Raw genomic sequence first — 20,451 nt, 5'->3', positions numbered from 1 at the left:
GATGACAGAATATTAAAGGGTTCTGCTGACAGTGTCACCCAACAGAACTGCTGTGATGGGAGAGAAGGTGGCAATTTGACTTTACTACCCTTTGTTTTTTACAGTAAGTGCAGACAGAGCACAGGTTCAACAGACACAGTCAGGCACTAGGTAAATGCTGTGCAGTTGCATCTTAAATTGGACAGAATGGTTCACCTGGGTTGGGTTTTATCACAAGCTGCTTACAAGAGAAGCAAGTTTTGTTTATTTTAATATTCATTTACAGAAACATTTATTGGAGAATATTTCCCGTTTGTGATGAATCAGGTACAAACGACCTCTGTCCTTCTCCCCAGCAGATTTCCCCCAAGCCTATCATCCTGGAATTCCTCTATCCATGTCCAAAATCAAGTTTAATCATCAATCTCAGCCTTTGTCAGTCCCTTGTGCAGGTGCCACAATCAAACTTTAAGTTCATGCTGATTGCACCAGAAAGTCCATTTCAACTCCCCTCTGCATGTGAGATCACTGTTGACCTCTAGTGATGGAGACCCAGTCCCCTCCCCTTCAAAGGAGATACAAGGTGGAATACTCAAAAGTACACTTCCTTCGGAGGAATGCAGTGTTGTTTTGGAAGCTCACTACTTCCTCGTGTTTAGTAGGTAGGAGACGTGATTTGAATGTCTGTAGTTCCCAGTCGTGTCAGTCAGCGCATCCTCAGCAGGACCAGGTTGATTCAGTTTTAAAAGGAGCTGTAGAGGATCAGGTAATTGCTCTCTGGGAGGTTGTAGTGTCACACCGTGTAGTCACCATGTTCCTGCTGCTTAGAAGTTCTCCTTGTTGAAGTAGAATTTGACCTTCCTAGGGTCCAGGCTGGAGTACTGATGGCAGCACTTCTGCAGGCTTTTTGCCAAAGCTTGAGGCCCACAGAGGAACACTCCCACCACAGACCTGCACAGAACAAAGGAGATGTTAGTGCTGGGGAGAAATAATCTGCCCTCCCCAGGCTCTGTCCAGGGCCGTTCACCATCTGTGGGCCTTCACTTGCCTCCATCTTCAGAACACACCCCCATCCTAGTCATTCATTGGTCCCTGCTCATGGGGCAGTGTATCAGATGAATTACATTGCATGTATTAGCCCGTAGCTCCAGAGACCACTTAACTCCTAACATCCCTTACGCCCATCACCCCTACCTCAGAGGAGACTCCAGTCCTCTTTACAGTGTTCCTTCTGAACAGCTGTGTGTGGAAGAGCCATGGAGAAGGATTTTGCTGTGCAGGGTATTTATGATCAGTGCAGGAAACCTTCAGTTCTTCCCAGTGTTTCCCTGAAGGAGATGCGTTGCCATCATCCTATAGCACAGTGGTTTTCACCCTGTGGTCTAACATCATTCCAAAGGGGTCTGCACCTCCATTTGAAATTTGTTAGAGATCCACAAATGAGAAAAGGTTTGAAAACCACTGCCATAGAAGGTCCTTGAATTTCTGGCCTTGGGCCCAGTTTTCAGAGATGCTGAGCAGCCATGACTCCACCTGAAGTTAGTAGGAGCTGTAGGTGCTCTGCACCTCTGAAAAACCCAGGCCATTAGAATCCAGTAATCTGAGAACTCTTCAGTAATTAACCCCTGGAACAATTGACCAAGAGTTACGGTGAATTCTCCATCACTGGCAATTTTTAAATCAAAATTGGCTGTTTTTCTAAAATATCTGCTCTAGGAATTAGTTTGGCAAGTTCTCTGGCTTGTGTTATACAGGGGATCAGATGATTACAATAGTCCCTAACCTATGAATCCAATCGTTCTGGTGCTGTATCATATACAGCTCATTCTCAGTGTCCTTACTTGGCATCTGTGCTTACAGAAGCAGCACTAGACTTGCTAGGCATGCAGTCAGAGGAGGAAGAAGCCAGGCAGTTTGAAGAGGCATTTCCAGCTCTGGCAACCTGGTCTCCAGGACACTAGACACTCACCTGGGGTGGGCAGTTGCCACTGCAGAGAACTCATTGCTCCACATGGGTCTCCCAAAGAAGGTTTTCTGTTTGAGACCTGTCACCACATCCGTGTCTTTATCAAAGTTGAAAGCTGCTTGGCCAGCCTAGAGTTACAGGAGATGAGGAGTGAGAACAGGCAGACATCCTGCCAATGCCTGGAACCCAACAGATGGGCTGCAGGAGCCCTCATTCATGAGGCCTTGGCTTCAACTGTTGCCATGCTCCCTGAGGGGTTAAATGTCAGAATCCCCACTCTGGTGCCTGTGTTCATCTTGTCTAGCTTTTAACATGGTGTTCTCCCCTCCTAGACTATGACACATCTCCTGCCATCAGGACCGTATAGTGTGTGTGACTCACAATGCTGTTGTCCCAGCCTGTGAGGAAGAGTCTGCAGTTCAGGAAACCTGCTTTGCCAGATTCTTCCATCTCTCGCTCCAGGGAGGCGAGCAGGTCATTGAACCAGGCAAACGCACCTGTATCCCGGCAGAGCCAGTAGAAGTAGATCTGGGATCCAACCGCACAAACAGAAAGAGAGATGTTACTGACAATGGGAGAGCTGTGCACTGCGGTGTAGCAGAGGGGACATTCAGCAGGAAGGCTGTAGCTTCGCACTCTAGGACAGTGCTGGGGATGGTGGGAAGTTGCACTTTAAGGACACACGAGGTTCCTGGGAATGAAGGTCAGACAGGCAGCTGTAGGGCCAGCCTTTCCCCCATTTCACTGGTTACCTTTTTGGTTTTGAGACACTGGTCTGCATGCTGGAACTTGTACCAGATTGATTTCAGTACAGAAGCAAAGGGCGTGACCCCGATCCCTGCTCCCACCAGCATGGCAACCTCATACTGGAACACGTCTTCACTGGCTGTGCCAAAGGGGCCATCCACCGCTATCCTGGTAAAATAAGGCAGGACCCAGGTAAGAGGTCGAAGCCACCTCCCTGCATCACTTTGTATCACAAAACTCTTCCCAGGGGTTGAGTTCTGTTGGCTTCCTGACTCTAATGCCGCCCTGGCCTACCTGGGTGTCTTTGGTTTCTGCTGCTGAAAGGTATCAATTAGATTCTCTGTCCAGTCCCCTGCTGCCCGGATGTGGACAGAGAAAAAGTCTTCTTCGGGTGCAGAGGTCAGGGTGAAAGGATGCCACTCCAGGCATGAGACAGAGGGACAATTGATGAAAATATACTGGCCCACTTCCATGCTGAAGCCCTTCTTGTGCATCTGTAGTTCCAATACTTTTGATGGGTGCACGACAACCTGTGGGAAAGGCGCATCCACAAAGCATGAGTATGTCCCACCCAGCTGCCACTACAGCGTCACCACTACTTGGGCTGAGCCTGGAGTAGCTCGGAGCACCCCACACAGGGAGCCTACAGTGACTCCTGCTGGGAAAGAATGGGATTGGAGTGGCCAGGAGCTCCCACGGGCAGTGCTTCTATCCCATTGCCTACAGTGACTCCTGCTGGGAGAGGCTGCACTGGCTGTGCCGAGACACCCCTTACCTTTGTAACAACGACCCTCTGCTGAGAACGCCAAAAGCGTAATACCCGCTCAAAGACATAGAGAACGATTGGGGCCAGCACCCACTGCCAGGACTGTGGAGACAGAAGTGAGTAATACATTGTGAGAGCCTTTCCATCTCTGGAGGAGCTGATGGGCACTGAGGGGAGGTCTGGCAGTATAGGACACTGATGTCCCTACAGGGTAATTCCCAGCTCAAATGTTCTCGCCTAATGTTTTGGGAAATGTCTTTATGACACAGGAGACATGGCTCCATGCTGGTGCAGGGTGACATGGGCGCACCAGGATTGGCATTAGTACCTTATACCTATAGAGTACTGTCCCACCCACTCTAATTCAGGTGGTCACATTGCTCCCATCACCAGGGGGTCTGGGTAGAGGGTGAGAGCCATTGCTCAGGATTTGTCCCTGCAATTCATGCCAGCTTGGCACAGAGCTCTCCTGGGTGATGCTCACTAGTGCAGTGTGGGTTACAGTGAGTGAGGGGAGGGTATTTCAGTCTAATAATTCAGAGAGCAGGAGAAAAGCTGGGTTTCCGAGCCCCTCTGCAGAGGGCTGTGTATATTGTTCCTGTCATCTCCTCTTCTTAACCCTTTTGAGAACTGGCTACTTCCCAGCTGGATGACACTGAGGGCTACCCCCAGAGCAGCAGGTTGGAGCTGCTCTTGCCTGATAAGAGCCTTGCCCTGTACTGTTGCCTGCTGCCATTTCTCACCCACCCTGTCAGGCTGGGAACCAGCAGGGAAGAGGTGGGTTGGCCAGGAGTGTACATTGCGGGGGACGGGGCTCTCTTGGCTAGAAGCACCTGGAAAGTTGAACAGGGCTGAGGCAGGCTGTGAAGAGCCCCCTGTGGGATACTTGGCATGGAGAGGCTTTAGGGAGGTGGGAGGGAGCTTGTTCTATTGGGAGGCATGAGTGACAGGAAGGGGAAGGAATGAGGAGCGTCAGAGAACTCCTCTCCCATCACACCATGGAAAATGAGATTGTGTCAGGGGCTGTGCTGCACCCTCCTGAATGGACAAGGGTGAGGTCTGTCAGTCAGCTCCGTGTAGTCTCCTGCCAGCTAATGTCTGCACTGGAAGGACTCACCTCAGCTGGGATGCTCCCAAACTCGGGCTCTTCACAGTGGGAGTGTTTGTTCTTTCTTCCCCAGTGTGTAGGGTCCTGCGCACAGTGCTCGGGGTTGTGCTTATTCAAGCTCTCTGCTGTCTGCCCACGAACAAGACCACTGGGAGAGGAGAGAAATGTCACCACAGCTCTCCTGATCCAAGCCTGCCTACCTCCCTGCTTCACCTTCATAACTGCTCAGCAAAGGAGGAAGGGGAGACGCAGGCTTAGATATGGGGAGCATGTGATAGCAGGAGGTTCTGCTGGCAAACGGGGGAGGGTGGAACAGTCAGAGGAGGGGGTTGGGTAAAGGGAGGGTGAGACAGGCGCTTGGCTGGGAAGCGGGGAGGGTGACAGATGCTCCGCGGCGCTAGGGATGCGGTGTGAGAGTCTCATGCCAGGGTAGGAAGTGGGGAGTGCAGGACAGATGGGGAGGTGGACAGGGCTTGCCAGTGAGATGCCATTTGGGAGTGACGTGTGGCTGCTGTGTGGTGCCTTACGCGATGCCATGGATGACAAGGCCAGCGAAGTAGATGATGAAGAGATGGTGTGTGTACCAGAAGACCTCAAAATAGCTCCTGCGGATGAACTCCATGGAGGAGGTAACCATGAGGATCAGCGCCACAGTGATGATCACGCCTGTCAGGCCCGGGATGGTAGTGAATGTCACGTACGCTGGAGTCTGCAAGAGAACACAGTGAGGAGATGGGGATGGTCACATAAAGTCAGCACAGAATGAAGCCATGGCGCCCTGTGGCAGCCACCCTGGGGCTCACATCCCCACAAGGCAGGCCCTGGGCACTCACCGTGCTGTTGGAGTGGATGGGGTTTAGCCACTTGTTACTCTCCTCATCTTGGTGCAGGTTGGAGAGAATGGAAGAGAGGCTCCCATCCGCAGCTTGCTGGCTGTCATTGTACCACTCAAAGTTACACAGGTGGGCGATGATATGAACAGCTGAACATCACAGACACAGAGAGAGAGAGATTGGAACCTACACCCTGGGAGTCCATCACCCAGGGCATGTCTACACTGGAATAAAAGACCTGCAGCACAGCCATGGTTGGCCTAGCTTAGCTGACTTGGGCTGCGGGGCTAAAATTGCTGGGTAGACATTCGGGCTTGGGCTAGAGCCCAGGCTCTGGGACCCTCCCGCATTGTGGGGTCTCATAGCCTGGGATCCAGCCCGAGCCCAAATGCCTACCCAGCAATTTTACAACCCTGCAGCTCTAGCCCTGGCAGCCCAAATCAGCTGACCTGGGCCAGGCGCAGGTATTTAATTGCTGTGTAGACGTACCCTCGGAGATCTGCTGCAAGCCAAGGCAGCACAGCCTGCGCTGAAAGGGGCAGCACCCCGCCCATTGCCCTCTTGGATATAGAATACATGCTTGCCACATGGAGACCATGCTCAGACCCTGATCAACATCCCACTGGGGAAGGCCTGGGCATCTGCTCACTCTGCCTCCAGTAGGGTGCCAATTTTGGTAGGATGTATTCCTGGAGGTTTCATCACATGACATAATGTTTAATTCCTGGACACTCCAGGACAATCCTGGAGGTTTAGCAACCCTAATCCGCAGGCCAGGGGGAACCTGAACCAGTGACTGCTGGCTGGTGCAGCATTTTCCTGTACTGGGTGACAGTTCATGTGCAATGAGGTGGGTGCCTGAGTTACCTGTGAACAGGGCAATTGTGTAGGCCACAAGCTTGTGGAAGGTGAGGTTGTGATCCAGCTGCTTCCTCATTGTGCGCCTGCAGCACTGCAGGGAGGAGAGGAAATGGTCAGCAAATGGAGAGCTGCTTCCAGACTGTGGGGGCAAGAGGGGCAGGGCCAGCCCCTCTCTGGGTGGGGGTGGGGGGGACTGGGGGCAGAGCAAGCCCTTCCCCATGTTGGGTAGGGGGAGGCTCTAGGGGTGGGCAGGCAGGTACATGGACACACAGGGCCAAGGGCCATGTTGCGCATTGCATCTAGGCACATGGAGCCCTCCCCGTGTCCTCAGGATCCAGAACACCTTTTGGGTGAGGGAGGAGATGACACCATTCTCAGAGTAGGCAAGGGGGGAGGTGTCCCTTCTCTCCGCCAAGCCCTGGGTCAGTCTGTTCCCTGCCCCTCTTCCTCCATCCCTGCAAGATGCAGAAGGGGTGAAGAGCCCCTGAAGCTGCCCCTCTGGCCTAGGAAAGGGGAGGAGGGGATCGTGCTGCTGCCCCGCAGGTCCAGGAGAGGAGGCTGCAGAACCCCAGAAGCTGCAGGAGGAGCAGCTGCAGGGGGTGGGTGGGTGGATAATTAATTACTGGGCTGAGGTAGGGGCTGTGCGGGGACACAGAAGTAATTAATGGGAACTATGAGCATTGGGGAGATTGGCGGGAGACCTCACCCAACCCTACCCCATCAAGCAGCAGCAGTCAAACCTCCTCACACCGTACATGTGGAAGTGTTGGAAGCACGGATTTCACACACACACAGAGCCTGAGCCAGGGGGCATGCAAAGGCCACATCACAAACACAGTAGTATTTGTAAATGATTTTGGGACTCATCTCCTGATGTTTTGATGTCTGGCTCATTCTGTCACTAGTGCGTGACCCTGCTGGGTGTGACTGGCCAGGAGTGCCCGGTGAAGCCAGAATCAGTCCCAGTCCTGAGTGAGCGTTTGTGCGGTGGGATGAGGAGTGATGGTGGGGCAGGGCTGGTCACTCACCGAGCAAGTGCCCCTCAGGAAGGAGAGCAGGTTGCGACACACTGGTAACAGGATCAGCATGCTGTTAAAGTTCAGGCATTTTGCAGAGGCCCGGGCCCATGCCAGCGCAGACTGGGGAGGAGATGGGGATGTGCAAAGACTGGGTCAGTCTCACTTTGCGGGTGCCCACCAGTTACCAGCTATCACTGTATACACCACACTGCATTTGGCTTTAATGCAGGAGCCTGAGGCCCTTCACACACCCCAGAGAGCAGGGGATTTTTCCATCCTCCCCTCACTGAACAGCAGTGGGTGCTACTGTATGTCAATCACTACTGACTAGTGTTCTGCCCCAGCCAGCACTAGGCTACTACTGTGATGAAAGCCCAAAGGGGTCACAGCCACAAACAGCCTCCCTGGTGTGGAGCAGCACCAGCAGGAAATGGGGGCAGGGGGAGTTTACACAGCTGATCCATCTCCAGCCTGAAGGGGGCTGCGATGGGAAAGGCTTCCTGTTTCTGCGATGGGAAATGCTCCCAGCTGATAAGGTCAGTATTTGGCAAAAAGAGGGGCAGGGGAGAGAGAGCGGGGGAGACTGTCCTTACCCCAAGTAGGACTCTGGTGTAGTAGAACTTCTTATCCCTGTCAAACAGCAGGAAATAATATACAAACAGGAAAACATTCAGGCCCAACCAGGCTGCCTAGAGAGGGGGGAGAAAAGACAGTTAAATGGCAATTGAAAGACTCCACAATCAAACAGGGTGTTAGTGTGTCTGAGGGGAGGAGGCAACAACAAAAGAATTGTGTCTCCTTTATTTCAGTGAACCTTAAAGGGAAATGCTAGTGTACCATAAAATTCAGGAGGGCCAGATCCTCAGTTGCTGTAGCTCTACTGACTTCAGGGGAGTGTGTCCAATTTATACCAGCTCGGAATGTGGCCCACAGGCTGTAATCACTGCATCTAATTAGAAAGCAGAGTGATTACTTGCAACAGCACTTTCAGAGAGGCCCACTGATTTTGGTGCCCATTTTGAGACACTTTGTGCCTGATGTTCTGAGGTGCCAGGACACCCCTTGAGACCAGTAGAAGCTGTGAGAGCTCAGTACTGTGCTGGTGTTCCTGGGAGAAGGAGTTGGCCCTGCAGCCCTAGAGGGTTAAGGCCTCATTTTCTGAGGTGAGAGCACCCACAGACGGCTCCTATTGAAGTCATGGGGAGCTGGATGCCCAGGAGGACGCAGAGCTTGCCACACTGAAGGAACTTCCGTTCCCAAACGCTCCTTGTATTGGCAAACCTTAGCAGGACAGATGAGTTCTCAGCAAGAGTCCAGGGGAACTGTGGTGGAAATGAAAGGAGAATGTCCCTGCTACTCCCCATTATCTGAGGTTATTTGACTTGTAGGTGATGAGGGAAGGACCCGACTAACAGAAAGTCCGTCAGCTGGTTCTGTTTGTATCATTGTTCCCAAGGGTCTCACCTGTCATCTGGCTTTGGGGGGCTGTTCAGAGCCCGAGCTAGGACTACCGTAGTGCTGCTCAGTCACTCAGTGAGAGGGGTTAGCATCTCCTCTTCCCCCCCGAGGAGCGTGATGCTGTTCATGGTCAGTTTCCATTCAGCCCGTTGGATCAAGTCAGCAACATGGTCAGTGACAGGACAATGGGTATCTGAGGGCTGTGTCCTGGCCTACGTTAGAGGAGTTGCTGGTTCTCAGTCTAGCTCCCAATGGAGAAGTGCCCATATTACAATCCGCGGGCATAGCTGGCACTCTGTCTCAGCAGAGAGGCCAAGGGCAATGCATAAAGTGATCTGAAAAAAGTGGCAGGACTACCATATTGTGGGAGCAGCAGCTTTGGTAAGACCATGTTTAAAATGCACCCCTCAGCAACCCAGGTCAGTGTTTATATATTTATTTAATATGTTGGGTCTGTGACTCCTTGCAAACGCAGCCTTTGCCCTCCCTCAGCACGCACACACACACTAAGCACTGGCTGAATGGGCCATGCAGATAGAATTCCCCTCTCATCCCTCACCTCTCCAGGCCCGGGTAGCAGCTGTTGGGAGGAAGCCAGCCCTGCCAGTACCTAAACTGTCCGTGGTCTGTGGATAAGTAAAGGGCTTCCATCTCCAGGGCAGTCAGGCCAGCATCTTTCCCCAGCAGTAGCAGCACTTATCAAACGTCAAGAGAGCCAAAATTCCTCAAGCACGAATCCCACATCAGATCTCTGTGCTTCTATGGTAGCTGTTGGCCACTGAGTTAGATCCTGATCCTGCCGCTGGCTCCATGCAGGCAAACCCCTGTGCCCAGCCCATGCAGAGTCCACTGATGCCAAAGCAGCAGGCATTGCAGATCTTCCAAGATATTGAGATGTCTAACTCCCTTTGAGCATTTGGGCCAAATTCCACTTTCAGTGACAAGGTGTAAATGCAGAGTAACTACTAACTTCTGTTCAGTAACTGGCTTTACACCCCTGTAACTGAGAGCAGGATCTGACCCCATTTCACTAGACACTGTAGATGATTTCTTTCATCTTACACCATAGGTTAGCTTACTTAGTAATTTAGTAGGTGTAGTCACACAGTAATCCTGGGACCAACATGGCTGCAACACCACTGCAAACAAAACTGTCCATGGAATTTAAAGTGTTCCCACTAAGTCAGTGTGTGCGAAGCTGTAACTCAAAGGGAAGCAGAAGGAGGCATTTAAATAATCTAGGAAATTCTTAGCAAAGCACGCAAAGTATTTACTATTGAATAGATGCTACCATGACACTAGCCAGCCAGAATCCTAATGGGAAATACGGAAAGAACATGCATTGATTGTTTTAGAATTTTTTTTTATCGTTACAGTGTTTTTATTTAATTATGTTATTTGAACCAAATTCAGCAGTCCTTTTCGAGCAAAAGTCCCATGGACTTTATTAGGAGGTAACTTGGGCACTTCAGACAGAGCTCAAAAAGGTACTTAAACTCGTGCCTAACTTAACTGTGGCATGTAACCAATGGCTTAAATCAGCCACTGTACCAGCTGACTGGTGGATAGCTAATGTGGTGCTGATTTTTTTTAAAAAAGGCTCCTCGGGTGATCCTGGCAATTACAGGCTGGTAAGCTTAATTTGAGTACTGGCCAAATTGGTTGAAACTATAATAAAGAACAGAATTATCAGACGTATAGATGAACATGGTGTATTGGGGAAGAGTCAACTCCCTTTTGCAAAGGGAAATCATGCCTCACCAATTTATTAGAATTCTTTGAGAGGGTCAACAAATATTTGGACGGGGGAAATCCAGTGAATATAGTTTATTTGGACTTTCAGAAAACTTTTGACAAGGTCCCTCACCAAAGGCTCTTAAGCAAAGAAAGGAGTCTTGGTTGAAAGATAGGAAACAAAGGGTAGGAATAAATGGTCAGTTTTCACAGCAGAAAGAGATAAATAGTGGGATCCCCCAAAGATCTGTATGAGAACTAATGCTGTTCAACATATCCATAAATGATCTGGAAAAGGGGATGAACAATGAGGTGGCAAAGTTTGCAGATGACACAAAATAACTCAAGATAGCTAAGTCAAAAGCAGACTAAAAAGAGTTAGAAAGGGGGATCTCACAAAACTGGGTGACTGGGCAAAAAAATGGCAGGAGAAATTCAGTGCGGATAAATACAAAGTAGTGCACATTTGAAAACATAATCCCAGTTATACACACAAAATGATGGGGTTGAAATTAGCTGTTACTTCTCAAGAAAGAGAACTTGGAGTCATCATGGATAGTTCTCTGAAAACATCTGCTCAATGTGCATCAGCTGTCAAAAAAGCTAACACAATGTTCGGAATCATTAGCAAAGGGATAGATAATAAGACAGAAGATATCATAGTGCTGCTATATAAATCCATGGTCCTCCCATACCTTGAATATTGTAGTGTAGTTCTGGTCACCCTTTCTCAAAAAAGATACGTTAGAATTGGAAAAGGTTCCCTTTTAATGATTAAGGGTATGGAACAGTTTTCATATGAGGATAAATTAAAAAGGCTGGTACTGTTCAGCTTGGAAAAGAGACAACGGAGGGGAATATGATTGAGGTCTATGAAATCATGAACGATGTGGAAAAAGTGAATAAGGAAGTTGTTTATTGCTTCACATAACACAAAAAGAAAAGGAGTACTAACACGGCTGTTCCTCTGAAACCTGTCACATAACACAGGAACCAGGCGTCACCCCGTGAAATTAATAGGCAGCAGGTTTAAAACACAAATAAGGGCACATGGCCGCCAGGGGAGGCTAGCCCCGCACCTCCCCCTTCTGCCCCCTCCTTCTCCCCCTTTAACCTCCCCCTCCCCTGCAGGAGCCCAAAACACCCTCACCACAGCCCCAGCCTCGGTGTGCCGCAGCCTCAGCTCCCACAGCCCCTGGGCGGTGTAGCCATAGTGCCTCCAGCCCTGGTGCTTCAGGAGGCCGGGCAGCACAGACGCCATGTCCCCAGCCCTGGGTCTCTGGGCAGCATGGTCACTGCAGCCCCCAGTCCAGTTGCTCAGGCGGCTGGGTGGCGTGGCCGCCGCGCCCCCAGCCCAAGGGGTCTGGTGGCCGGGCAACGCGGTCGCCACACCTCCAGCCCCAGTGCTCAGGCGGCACGGTCACTGCACCCCCAGCCCCGGGGCTCCAGGCAGCCCCAGTTCCAGTGCTCGGGCAACCAACCCCGGAGCGCTGAGCAGGCAGCATGGCCCAGCACCAGTGTCCCCGAGGCCCTGCAGGAGGCACACTGGCCTGGGGGTGGGGCCACGGTAGGCTGTCTGGGGAGGCAAAGCCTCCCCTTTCCTAGGATACTCACCACCCATGATAAGGAAGGTTTCAGAGTAACAGCCGTGTTAGTCTGTATTTGCAAAAAGAAAAGGAGGACTTGTGGCACCTCAGAGACTAACCAATTTATTTGAGCATGAGCTTTCGTGAGCTACAGCTCACTTCATCGGATGCATTCAGTGGAAAATACAATTCTGAATGCATCAGCCGATGAAGTGAGCTGTAGCTCACGAAAGCTTATGCTCAAATAAATTGGTTAGTCTCTGAGGTGCCACAAGTCCTCCTTTTCTTTTCATGATAAGGAAGTTCTTCATCACACAACCTATAGAACTCATTGCCTGGGGATGTTGTGAAAGCCAAAAGTAAAACTGGGTTCAGAAAAGAATTAGACAAGTTAATGGAGAATAGGTCCATCAATGGCTATTAGCCAGTAAGGTCAGGGACACAACCCCATGCTCTGGGTGTCCCTAAACCTCCAATTGCTAGAAGCTGGTACTGGATGACAGGGGATGGATTACTCAGTACATTGCTCTGTTCCATTCACTCCCTCTGAAGCATCTGGCCACTGTCAGAATACAGACTACTGGACTATATGGCCAATTGCTCTGACCAAGTATGGTCCTTCTTACGCTTTTATGTTTAAACATATGAGTCATCTAATTAACATCAAGGGGACTACTCACATGCTTAAAGTTAGGCACGTGTTTCAACACCTGCCTGAATCGGAGCCTTTATTATTTAAGTGTTGCCAATCTGTATAACACAAGCAGATAGTCCTTGTCCTGAAGATCTTACTGTCTAAAATGGATTAACTATTTAGGCCTTGATACTATAACAAGCTTTGCACCGGTATAATATGGGCCCTGTGAAGGAAGAAAGGGTCCACGGGGTGTGTGAACCTAGTAAATCAGTAGAGCCCTGAGCGATACAAAATTTGTATCGGCATCCTATCCGCAAAAATGATCCAGATGCGGATATCTGTGGATATAAAGCAGATATCCGTGGATTTGCAGGGCTCTATAAATCAGTGCCTTAGGTACAATGCTGTCTTTCTATCACTTCCACTGTTTCTTTCTCACAAAGGTGATGAACTGGATTCCACAGCAAGCAACTATGATGTAATATATAAGAGATCATGACCTTAGGGTGGGACTAAGCAGGGGAGCAGATAAATTCTTAACAAAATTATGCTGTTGTCATTCCTTTATCTATAAAGAATGAGGAAAGGGAAATAGAGAAAATGTTTGACATGGCAGCAGGGTTTTGTAGTTTTCTCTGAAGAAATCCTCAAATATAATAAAAGTTGAACTGACAGAATGGGGGGGGGGGGAAATCTGTGAATATTCATTCAAATTGAAAACCAGATTTTGATGTAACTGTGTTTGGCCCCATCTTTTGTTGCTTTTGCTTTCCATGAACATTTGAGCAGCCAGGTTTTACCAGTGCGAATATTCCCAAAAAACAAATTTGAAGCCTGAATATTTCCCAAAAGCAACATTTCAGATTGTGTATTCAATTACAATATTCAGCATTCTAAATGTGTGATGTGTTGGCTAGTTGCATCAGTTGTCCAGTCAGGAGACAGAAACAACACTTAAGGTGACTTAAGTGACTGATAAACAGAGACGGAATTTTACATTTCAAATATCAAACCATTTGCAGCACCCTGGTTGTGAGTAGAGCTGATTGGGGGTTTTCTTACAAAATGATTTTTCAGTGGAAAAAGTACTTTCCACAAAATCAAAAATTTCCATGGGACATGTTTAATTTTTGTTGAAATGTTTCAGTTTTCTGTCAGGAAAATCAAAATGAAATATTGAGTTTTGAGACAGTTTGACCCAGATTGAAACATTTAGGTTTGTTGAACAGAGTTGAAACATTTTGTTACACAAAGTAAAACTAAAAAGAAAAGGAGTACTTGTGGCACCTTAGAGACTAACAAATTTATTTGAGCATTTGTTAGTCTCTAAGGTGCCACAAGTACTCCTTTTTTTTTTTGTGAATACAGACTAACACGGCTGCTACTCTGAAAAGTAAAACTATTTCCCCATGCTTATTTCCCTCCCCCACGCCACCCCCCACTGTTACTCACACCTTCTTGTCAACTGTTGGAAATGAGCCATCCTGATTATCACCACAAAAGGTTTTTTTCTCCTGCTGATCACCTTAATTGATCACTCTCCTTATAGTGTGTATGGCAGCACCCATTTTTTCATGTTCTCTGTGTGTATTTTCCACTGCATGCAACCAATGAAGTGGGTTTTAGCCCACAAAAGCGTATGTTCAAATAAATTTGTTAGTCTCTAAGGTGCCACAAGTCCTCCTAGTTGTTGTTTCAACATCGAAGTGTCACAGTGCATCAGTGGAGTGGTAGTTTTGGGTGTTTCATGCCCCCTCCTCCCACATTCTATTCTATGGCCTGTCTTCTTGGCCTGAAGTACATCTCTTCTCATGACGAACAGTACATGGTGCATGGTGGGAGGTGCACTGCAGCTAGAGAGCCTGGGCCCTAAGGAGCAATGATGGCATGATGCACCTGAACTACAATTCCCATTGAGGCACTGCAGCACCATAGGCCAATGAAGTTTAATATCAAACTGGCTCAACACAAAAAAATGTGATTTGTTTCAACACACCAAAATGAAACACTTCCATTGTTTCTACTGAAAATATCAAAATGAAATGTTTCAAATCGAAATTTGCCAGCATTTTCATTCTGTGAAAAAATTCAGTATTTTGACTCTTTGTCCCAATGAGCGATGATAGCAAGTGTCAAAACATTGGAATTTACCATGCAACGGAAATTCCAACTTTTGCTAAGCTGTTTGGGAGCTATTCACATTGGGGGTAACATTTCATGAAGAAAGTCACTGCCAGATATTTTTATCCAAATTGATTAATTTCACAATCTGATCATTAAGTTTTCTTTAATGGAAAAAGAGGGAAAATTCAAGGAATAAATTATTTGCTTAGTAATAAATACTTTAGATTTTAATCAGTTAGTTTGAACATAAAACAAAGATTTGAGTGATTATTTAAAAAAAAAAATACAGATTTTCAAAAGACCTCAGGCCAAATGTATTCCTGGTGTGACTCATTCCTAGCCAACTGAATCATGCTATAGATTATTTTTTCCTTTCTCTTTCCTGTTTTAATACCTTGTCTAAGTAGCCAGCCTATTTATCCTCCTTCCAAGCAAGCCCCAGTTGTGGAGTTTTGTAAGGACCCGATTCAGGGCAGCATTTTAGCATGTTCTTAATGTGTGCTAAAATCCCTGTGCTTACAGGTAAGAATGTGCTGAGTTGGAGCCTAAATCTTTTTAAGTTCATAAGTCTATTTCATTCAGGTTTATTCAGTAAAGCTACTGGTAGTTGTACAAAATGAACAGTATTTGCCATTTCTCCATGACCAACTAGTGCTAGATATCTTTTTTTTAAATGTGTCCCTCATGATCTAAAAAGAATCTCTAACTGGATATGAATAAAGAGTCACTTACGATCACCACAGCCGGAAACCAGTGGTTCACGATCCAGTTTCCCATTGGTGTTCTACAAGGTTCTGTGCTGTTGCCACTCTTCTCTGGCTGCCTGTGTGTCCAGATAGATTCGCCTTTTCTGTCTCTGTATCCCTCAGGATCTGTTTGTGATTCGGTGTGTCTCTCTTTTAACTTGTTTCACCTGTTTTATATGCTTGGCAGGAGATCTGGCCCATGACACTGGAACTGCAGGGGTTTTCCCTGCTGGACTTCCATTAAGGAAATGCTAAGCGTTATTTTTTTTAAACTCTAACAGATTCTCTTAAAAAGGGCCTGACTGCTCTACTGAGAAACACCTACGGCAAAACACCAGCCTTGTCTATCCGGAATAATATTCATGAGCCTTTATTCATTTATTCAATGCACCCAGGCTAGGGCACACCCAAACCAGGGCGAGTTTCACAATACTTGGTGTTTTTCTGCAAGCCCCAGCTCCTGGAGTCAAGTGGTCTTGAGAGATTATAGCCCACATGGTTGCAGAGAGCAGCTGGAACATGTGACCTGCGTGATGGCTCAGAAACTAAAAACCAAATAAAAAGACTGAGGGTCGGGCAGTTATATGCACTCGCGGTGCCGGGCTCCAGCAATATTCAGGGCCGGGGGGCAGCTCCACCAATGTTTGGGGCTGGGTCTCTCCCCCGGCTCCGCCTGCCGCCCTGCCCGCACCTCCCCCGAGTGTCCCCCGGCCCCCACTTACTGGCCCCGCTCACCTCCCCTGGCCCCGGAGCCTGCAGCTCACGCTGACTCTGCTCTGCCGGCTCCCCGCATCAGCTGCTGCCACAGGTTCCTAGTGCCCCCTATTCCCTAATGGCAGAGCAGGCTGCCCTTACCCTGCCCTTCCACTCTAGCCCTGAGCCTCTCCAGCGCCCCAGGCCCCTCATCCCCCCTCACCCTAATCCTCTGTCCCAGCCCTGAGCCCCTCCTAAACCCCTCATCCCCAGCCCCACAGCCCTCACCCCTTCTATCCTCAAACTCCCTCCCAGAGCCTGCACCCCCTCCCCCTTCCCACACACCCCTCCTGCCCCCAAACTCCCTCCCAGAGTCTGCACCCCTCACCCCCTCCCACACCCCCACCCCAGCCCAGAGCCTGCATCCAAACTCCCTCCCAGAGCCTGCACCCCAGACCCCCTCCCCCACCCAAACTCTCTCCTAGAGCCTGCACCCCTCCTGCACCCTAATCCCCAGCCCAGGGTGTGCACCCCAGACCTCCTCCCCCCACCCAAACTCCCTCCCAGAGCCTTAGGCAGGTGGGGGGCGGAGTCTGGGGGGGCAAGTTCTGGGCACCACCAAAATTTCTACAAACCTGCCACCCAGCCCTCCCCCATATTATTATTTTGAAAAATCTCATGATGTGCGAGGGCCTGACTCATGATATTTGAATTCCTGGGGCTGGCAATACTGGAGATGGGATGTGTAGGGCCGGTGTCTGTGTGCATGTATCAGAAATGGGTGTGAACTAGGAAACTCAAATCCAGATTTGGATCCAGCTCAGAGGTGTATGGAGTCAGAGTTCTGGTTTGGCCAGTCATAGAGATGGTCCTGAACAGGGGAGTTTGCAGCCAGCTTGAACTTCTCCAAAGATGAAGTGCTTGAGATCCATCTCCAGAGTGGTTTCAGAACTCTGCAGGGATAAATGGTGTTGTCCCAGTCAGCTGTTAGAAAGAAAGGAGAAGTATCAGGGGGAGTAGATGGCTCAAGTGACTGTTAAATGGGATATGCTGCCTTTCTCTCTGGGACAGCTCAGGAGCGACAGAAGTGTATTACAATCCGGTGGCTGTTTGGTGATCCATCCAGAATGTGTTTGGCCTTTGATTAGTTCTTAACTGACAAGTGTTTACATCACAAAAAAATGTTCCCCTGCTGAGTGAATTCATCTCTGTGTGGCGGGAAAAGGGGGAGTACTCTCCAAGGCTAACTGATCTTTGGGAGTGGAGCGTGTTCTCACATGAGTCCATTTCTGAGGGAAGTGGGAGAATGCGCTCCCTGCTCCGTGCAGAAAGGATTTCCCAGAACTGGCCAGGTGCTGCATGGGGCTTTTCACCATCCTCCAAAGCAACGGATAGCGCTGGAGGCAGGCAGCAGATTCAGTAGTCTGGTTTGCTAGGCAAATCCTGTTCCCCATCTGCCTCCCCGCACAATCCCTGCCACAGGTGTTTTATGAGAAAAATGCAAAAGGGAGGGTATGACTGTACAGTTCAACAAGGTAAGTTGTAACAGTTTAGTTTAAACCGTTTCAGCTTTGCTACTGAGGGAGCGGGGCTTGGAGTCAACCTGCAATCCTACTACCTAGGATAAGAATCAGGAAGCAGTGTCATCTAGGTCTGATTTGCACACCTGCTGAGCACCTGCAGTTCTCATTGACTTCTGCTGGAGCTAAGGGTGCTCAGCATTTCTCAGAAATCAGGCTGACAGTGATCAGGACAGTGGAAGATCAAGAAAGGGTATTAGTATGCGTAGGGTACCAAATTTGGAATCAGGACACCTGGGTTCTATGCCTGCCTCTGTCATTGATTAGCTGGGTGACTTTGTACAAGTAATTTTTCCTCTCTGGGTCCCCACTGTCTATTTAGATTGTAAATTCTTTGATACAGGGACTGTCTTTTACTATGTACAGTAGATCCTCAGAGTTATGAATACCTCAGGAATGGAGGTTGTTCATAACTCTGAACAAAATGTTATGGTTGTTCTTTCAAAAGTTCACAATTGAACATTGACTTAATACAGTTTTGAAACTTTACTATCCAGAAGAAAAATGCTGTTTTAACCATCTTAATTTAAATGAAACTAGCACAGAAAGTTTCCTTACCTTGTCAATTTTTTTAAACTTTCCCTTTATTTTTAGTAGTTTAAATTTAACACAGTTCTGTCCTGTATTTGCTTTTCTTTCTTTTCTTTTCTTTTTTTGGTCTCTGCTGCTGTCTGACTGCATACTTCCGGTTCCAAATGAGGTGTGGTTGACTGGTCAGTTCGTAACTCTGGTGTTCGTAACTCTGAGGTTCTACTGTATATGTACAGGTTTCAGAGTAATAGCCATGTTAGTCTGTATTCACAAAAAGAAAAGGAGTACTTGTGGCACCTTAGAGACTAACCAATTTATTTGTATATGTACAGTTCCTAGCACAAATGGAGCCCTGATCCATGTTGGGGCCCCTTGGTGCTAACATAAAAAAACTAATAACAAAATCCAGGTGGATGTTACTGGATGTTGAGTGGGACAACAAAAGCTTCCCTGTAAAAAGGGAGCTCCCTGCAATGCTGCATGGTACTTGGCCAGTGTCCCTTTCACTCCAGCATGTGTGCACACACACACACACTCACTCAGCAATCCCAAATCAGCTCAGAGCACTGCCTTGCCTGTGACACAGGTGCCAGCAAGTGCATAGCTGGGGCTGGAGCTGGCAGCTAGAAAATACTGTAAAGGGGCCACGGCCAGGGGTGAATATTGTTTTTCCCCAACGCTCCCTTTACTGTAGCATGCCCTTGCTCCTATTCTGTAAGGGGAGAATGTGACAGAGAGGGGAGGAGAGTATGATGGGCCCTGTTTCTTTTCTCTCCCTTCTAAAGGGCAGTGCCCTCCTATTCCCACCCCTGCCTTACATCCCCAATGGAACTATCCCCTGTGCCAGTCTGGCCTGCCTGTGTGGGAGGCAGCTGATAATCATGGGGCTGAGGTGGACTCACCAGCAACCACACAAAAGAAACAATAACCCAGGAACCTATCCTTGCAACAAAGCCCATTGCCAACTGTGTCCAAATATCTATTCAGGGGACACCATCATAGGGCCTAATCACATCAGCCACACTATCAGAGGCTCGTTCACCTGCACATCTACCAATGTGATCTATGCCATCATGTGCCAGCAATGCCCCTCTGCCATGTACATTGGTCAAACTGGACAGTCTCTACGTAAAAGAATAAACGGACACAAATCAGACGTCAAGAATTATAACATTCAAAAACCAGTCGGAGAACACTTCAATCTCTTTGGTCACTCGATTACAGACCTAAAAGTTGCAATTCTTCAAGAAAAAAACTTCAAAAACAGACTCCAGCGAGAGACTGCTGAATTGGAATTAATTTGCAAACTGGATACAATTAATTTAGGCTTGAATAGAGACTGGGAGTGGATGGGTCATTACACAAAGTAAACTATTTCTCCTATTTTCCACTAAATGCATCCAATGAAGTGAGCTATAGCTCACGAAAGCTTATGCTCAAATAAATTTGTTAGTCTCTAAGGTGCCACAAGTACTCCTTTTCTATTTCCCCATGTTTATTCCCCCCCTCCACTGTTCCTCAGACGTTCTTGTCAACTGCTGGAAATGGCCCACCTTGATTATCACTACAAACCCACCCCCCCCGCCCGCTCGTAATAGCTCACCTGAAGTGATCACTCTGGTTACAGTGTGTATGGTAACACCCATTGTTTCATGTTCTCTATGTATATAAATCTCCACACTGTATTTTCCACTGAATGCATCCAATGAAGTGAGCTGTAGCTCACGAAAGCTTATGCTCAGATAAATTTGTTAGTCTCTAAGATGCCACAAGTACTCCTGTTCTTTTTGTGAATACAGACTAACACGGCTGCTACTCTGAAATCTGATCCCCACACTTGTGTTTAGTGGCTCTAGGAAGCACAGGTCTCCTCTACACTGGGGATTAAACCATCAGGGACTACCTGATGATATAGCTGCACTAACACCGCCCCCCAGTGTAGACAGGCAGCACCCCTGTAAGCACAGGGAAGGCTGCACTGATGCATTTTCATAGCCAGTCAGCACTAGGGCTATTCACTAGTTCAGCCATGCTAGTGGCTAGACACCAATACGTGGGGCAAATCTCCACTGTGGACTGGGCC

General features: G+C 48.4%; 1 protein-coding gene across 2 annotated transcripts; it reads right to left on the bottom strand.

Annotated features, from left to right (window-relative positions):
* Positions 1 to 221: 221 nt before the first annotated feature.
* NOX1 (NADPH oxidase 1) lies at positions 222 to 16,287 on the bottom strand. Of its 2 annotated transcripts, XM_073360833.2 has the most exons (14): positions 15,551 to 16,287; positions 8,117 to 8,228; positions 7,873 to 7,968; positions 7,289 to 7,399; positions 6,267 to 6,351; positions 5,400 to 5,548; positions 5,094 to 5,275; positions 4,576 to 4,714; positions 3,468 to 3,560; positions 2,987 to 3,222; positions 2,698 to 2,860; positions 2,327 to 2,473; positions 1,949 to 2,073; positions 222 to 930 (listed from the first exon to the last, which is right to left on the bottom strand). In XM_073360833.2, exons 2-14 carry the CDS (start codon positions 8,117 to 8,119, stop codon positions 804 to 806), a joined length of 1,656 nt encoding a protein of 551 aa, XP_073216934.1. In that variant the 5' UTR covers positions 8,120 to 8,228; positions 15,551 to 16,287; the 3' UTR covers positions 222 to 803. The 2 variants fall into 2 exon arrangements, with proteins under 2 accessions (XP_073216934.1, XP_073216933.1); XM_073360832.2 differs by lacking the exon at positions 8,117 to 8,228.
* Between the last annotated feature and the right edge of the window lie 4,164 nt (positions 16,288 to 20,451).

Source organism: Lepidochelys kempii, chromosome 9 (genome assembly GCF_965140285.1).
Source record: "Lepidochelys kempii isolate rLepKem1 chromosome 9, rLepKem1.hap1, whole genome shotgun sequence".
In the NCBI taxonomy this organism is placed as follows: domain Eukaryota; kingdom Metazoa; phylum Chordata; order Testudines; family Cheloniidae; genus Lepidochelys; species Lepidochelys kempii.
Note: the sequence above shows the minus strand (reverse complement) of the source record. Positions and strands in the feature narration are given on the sequence as shown.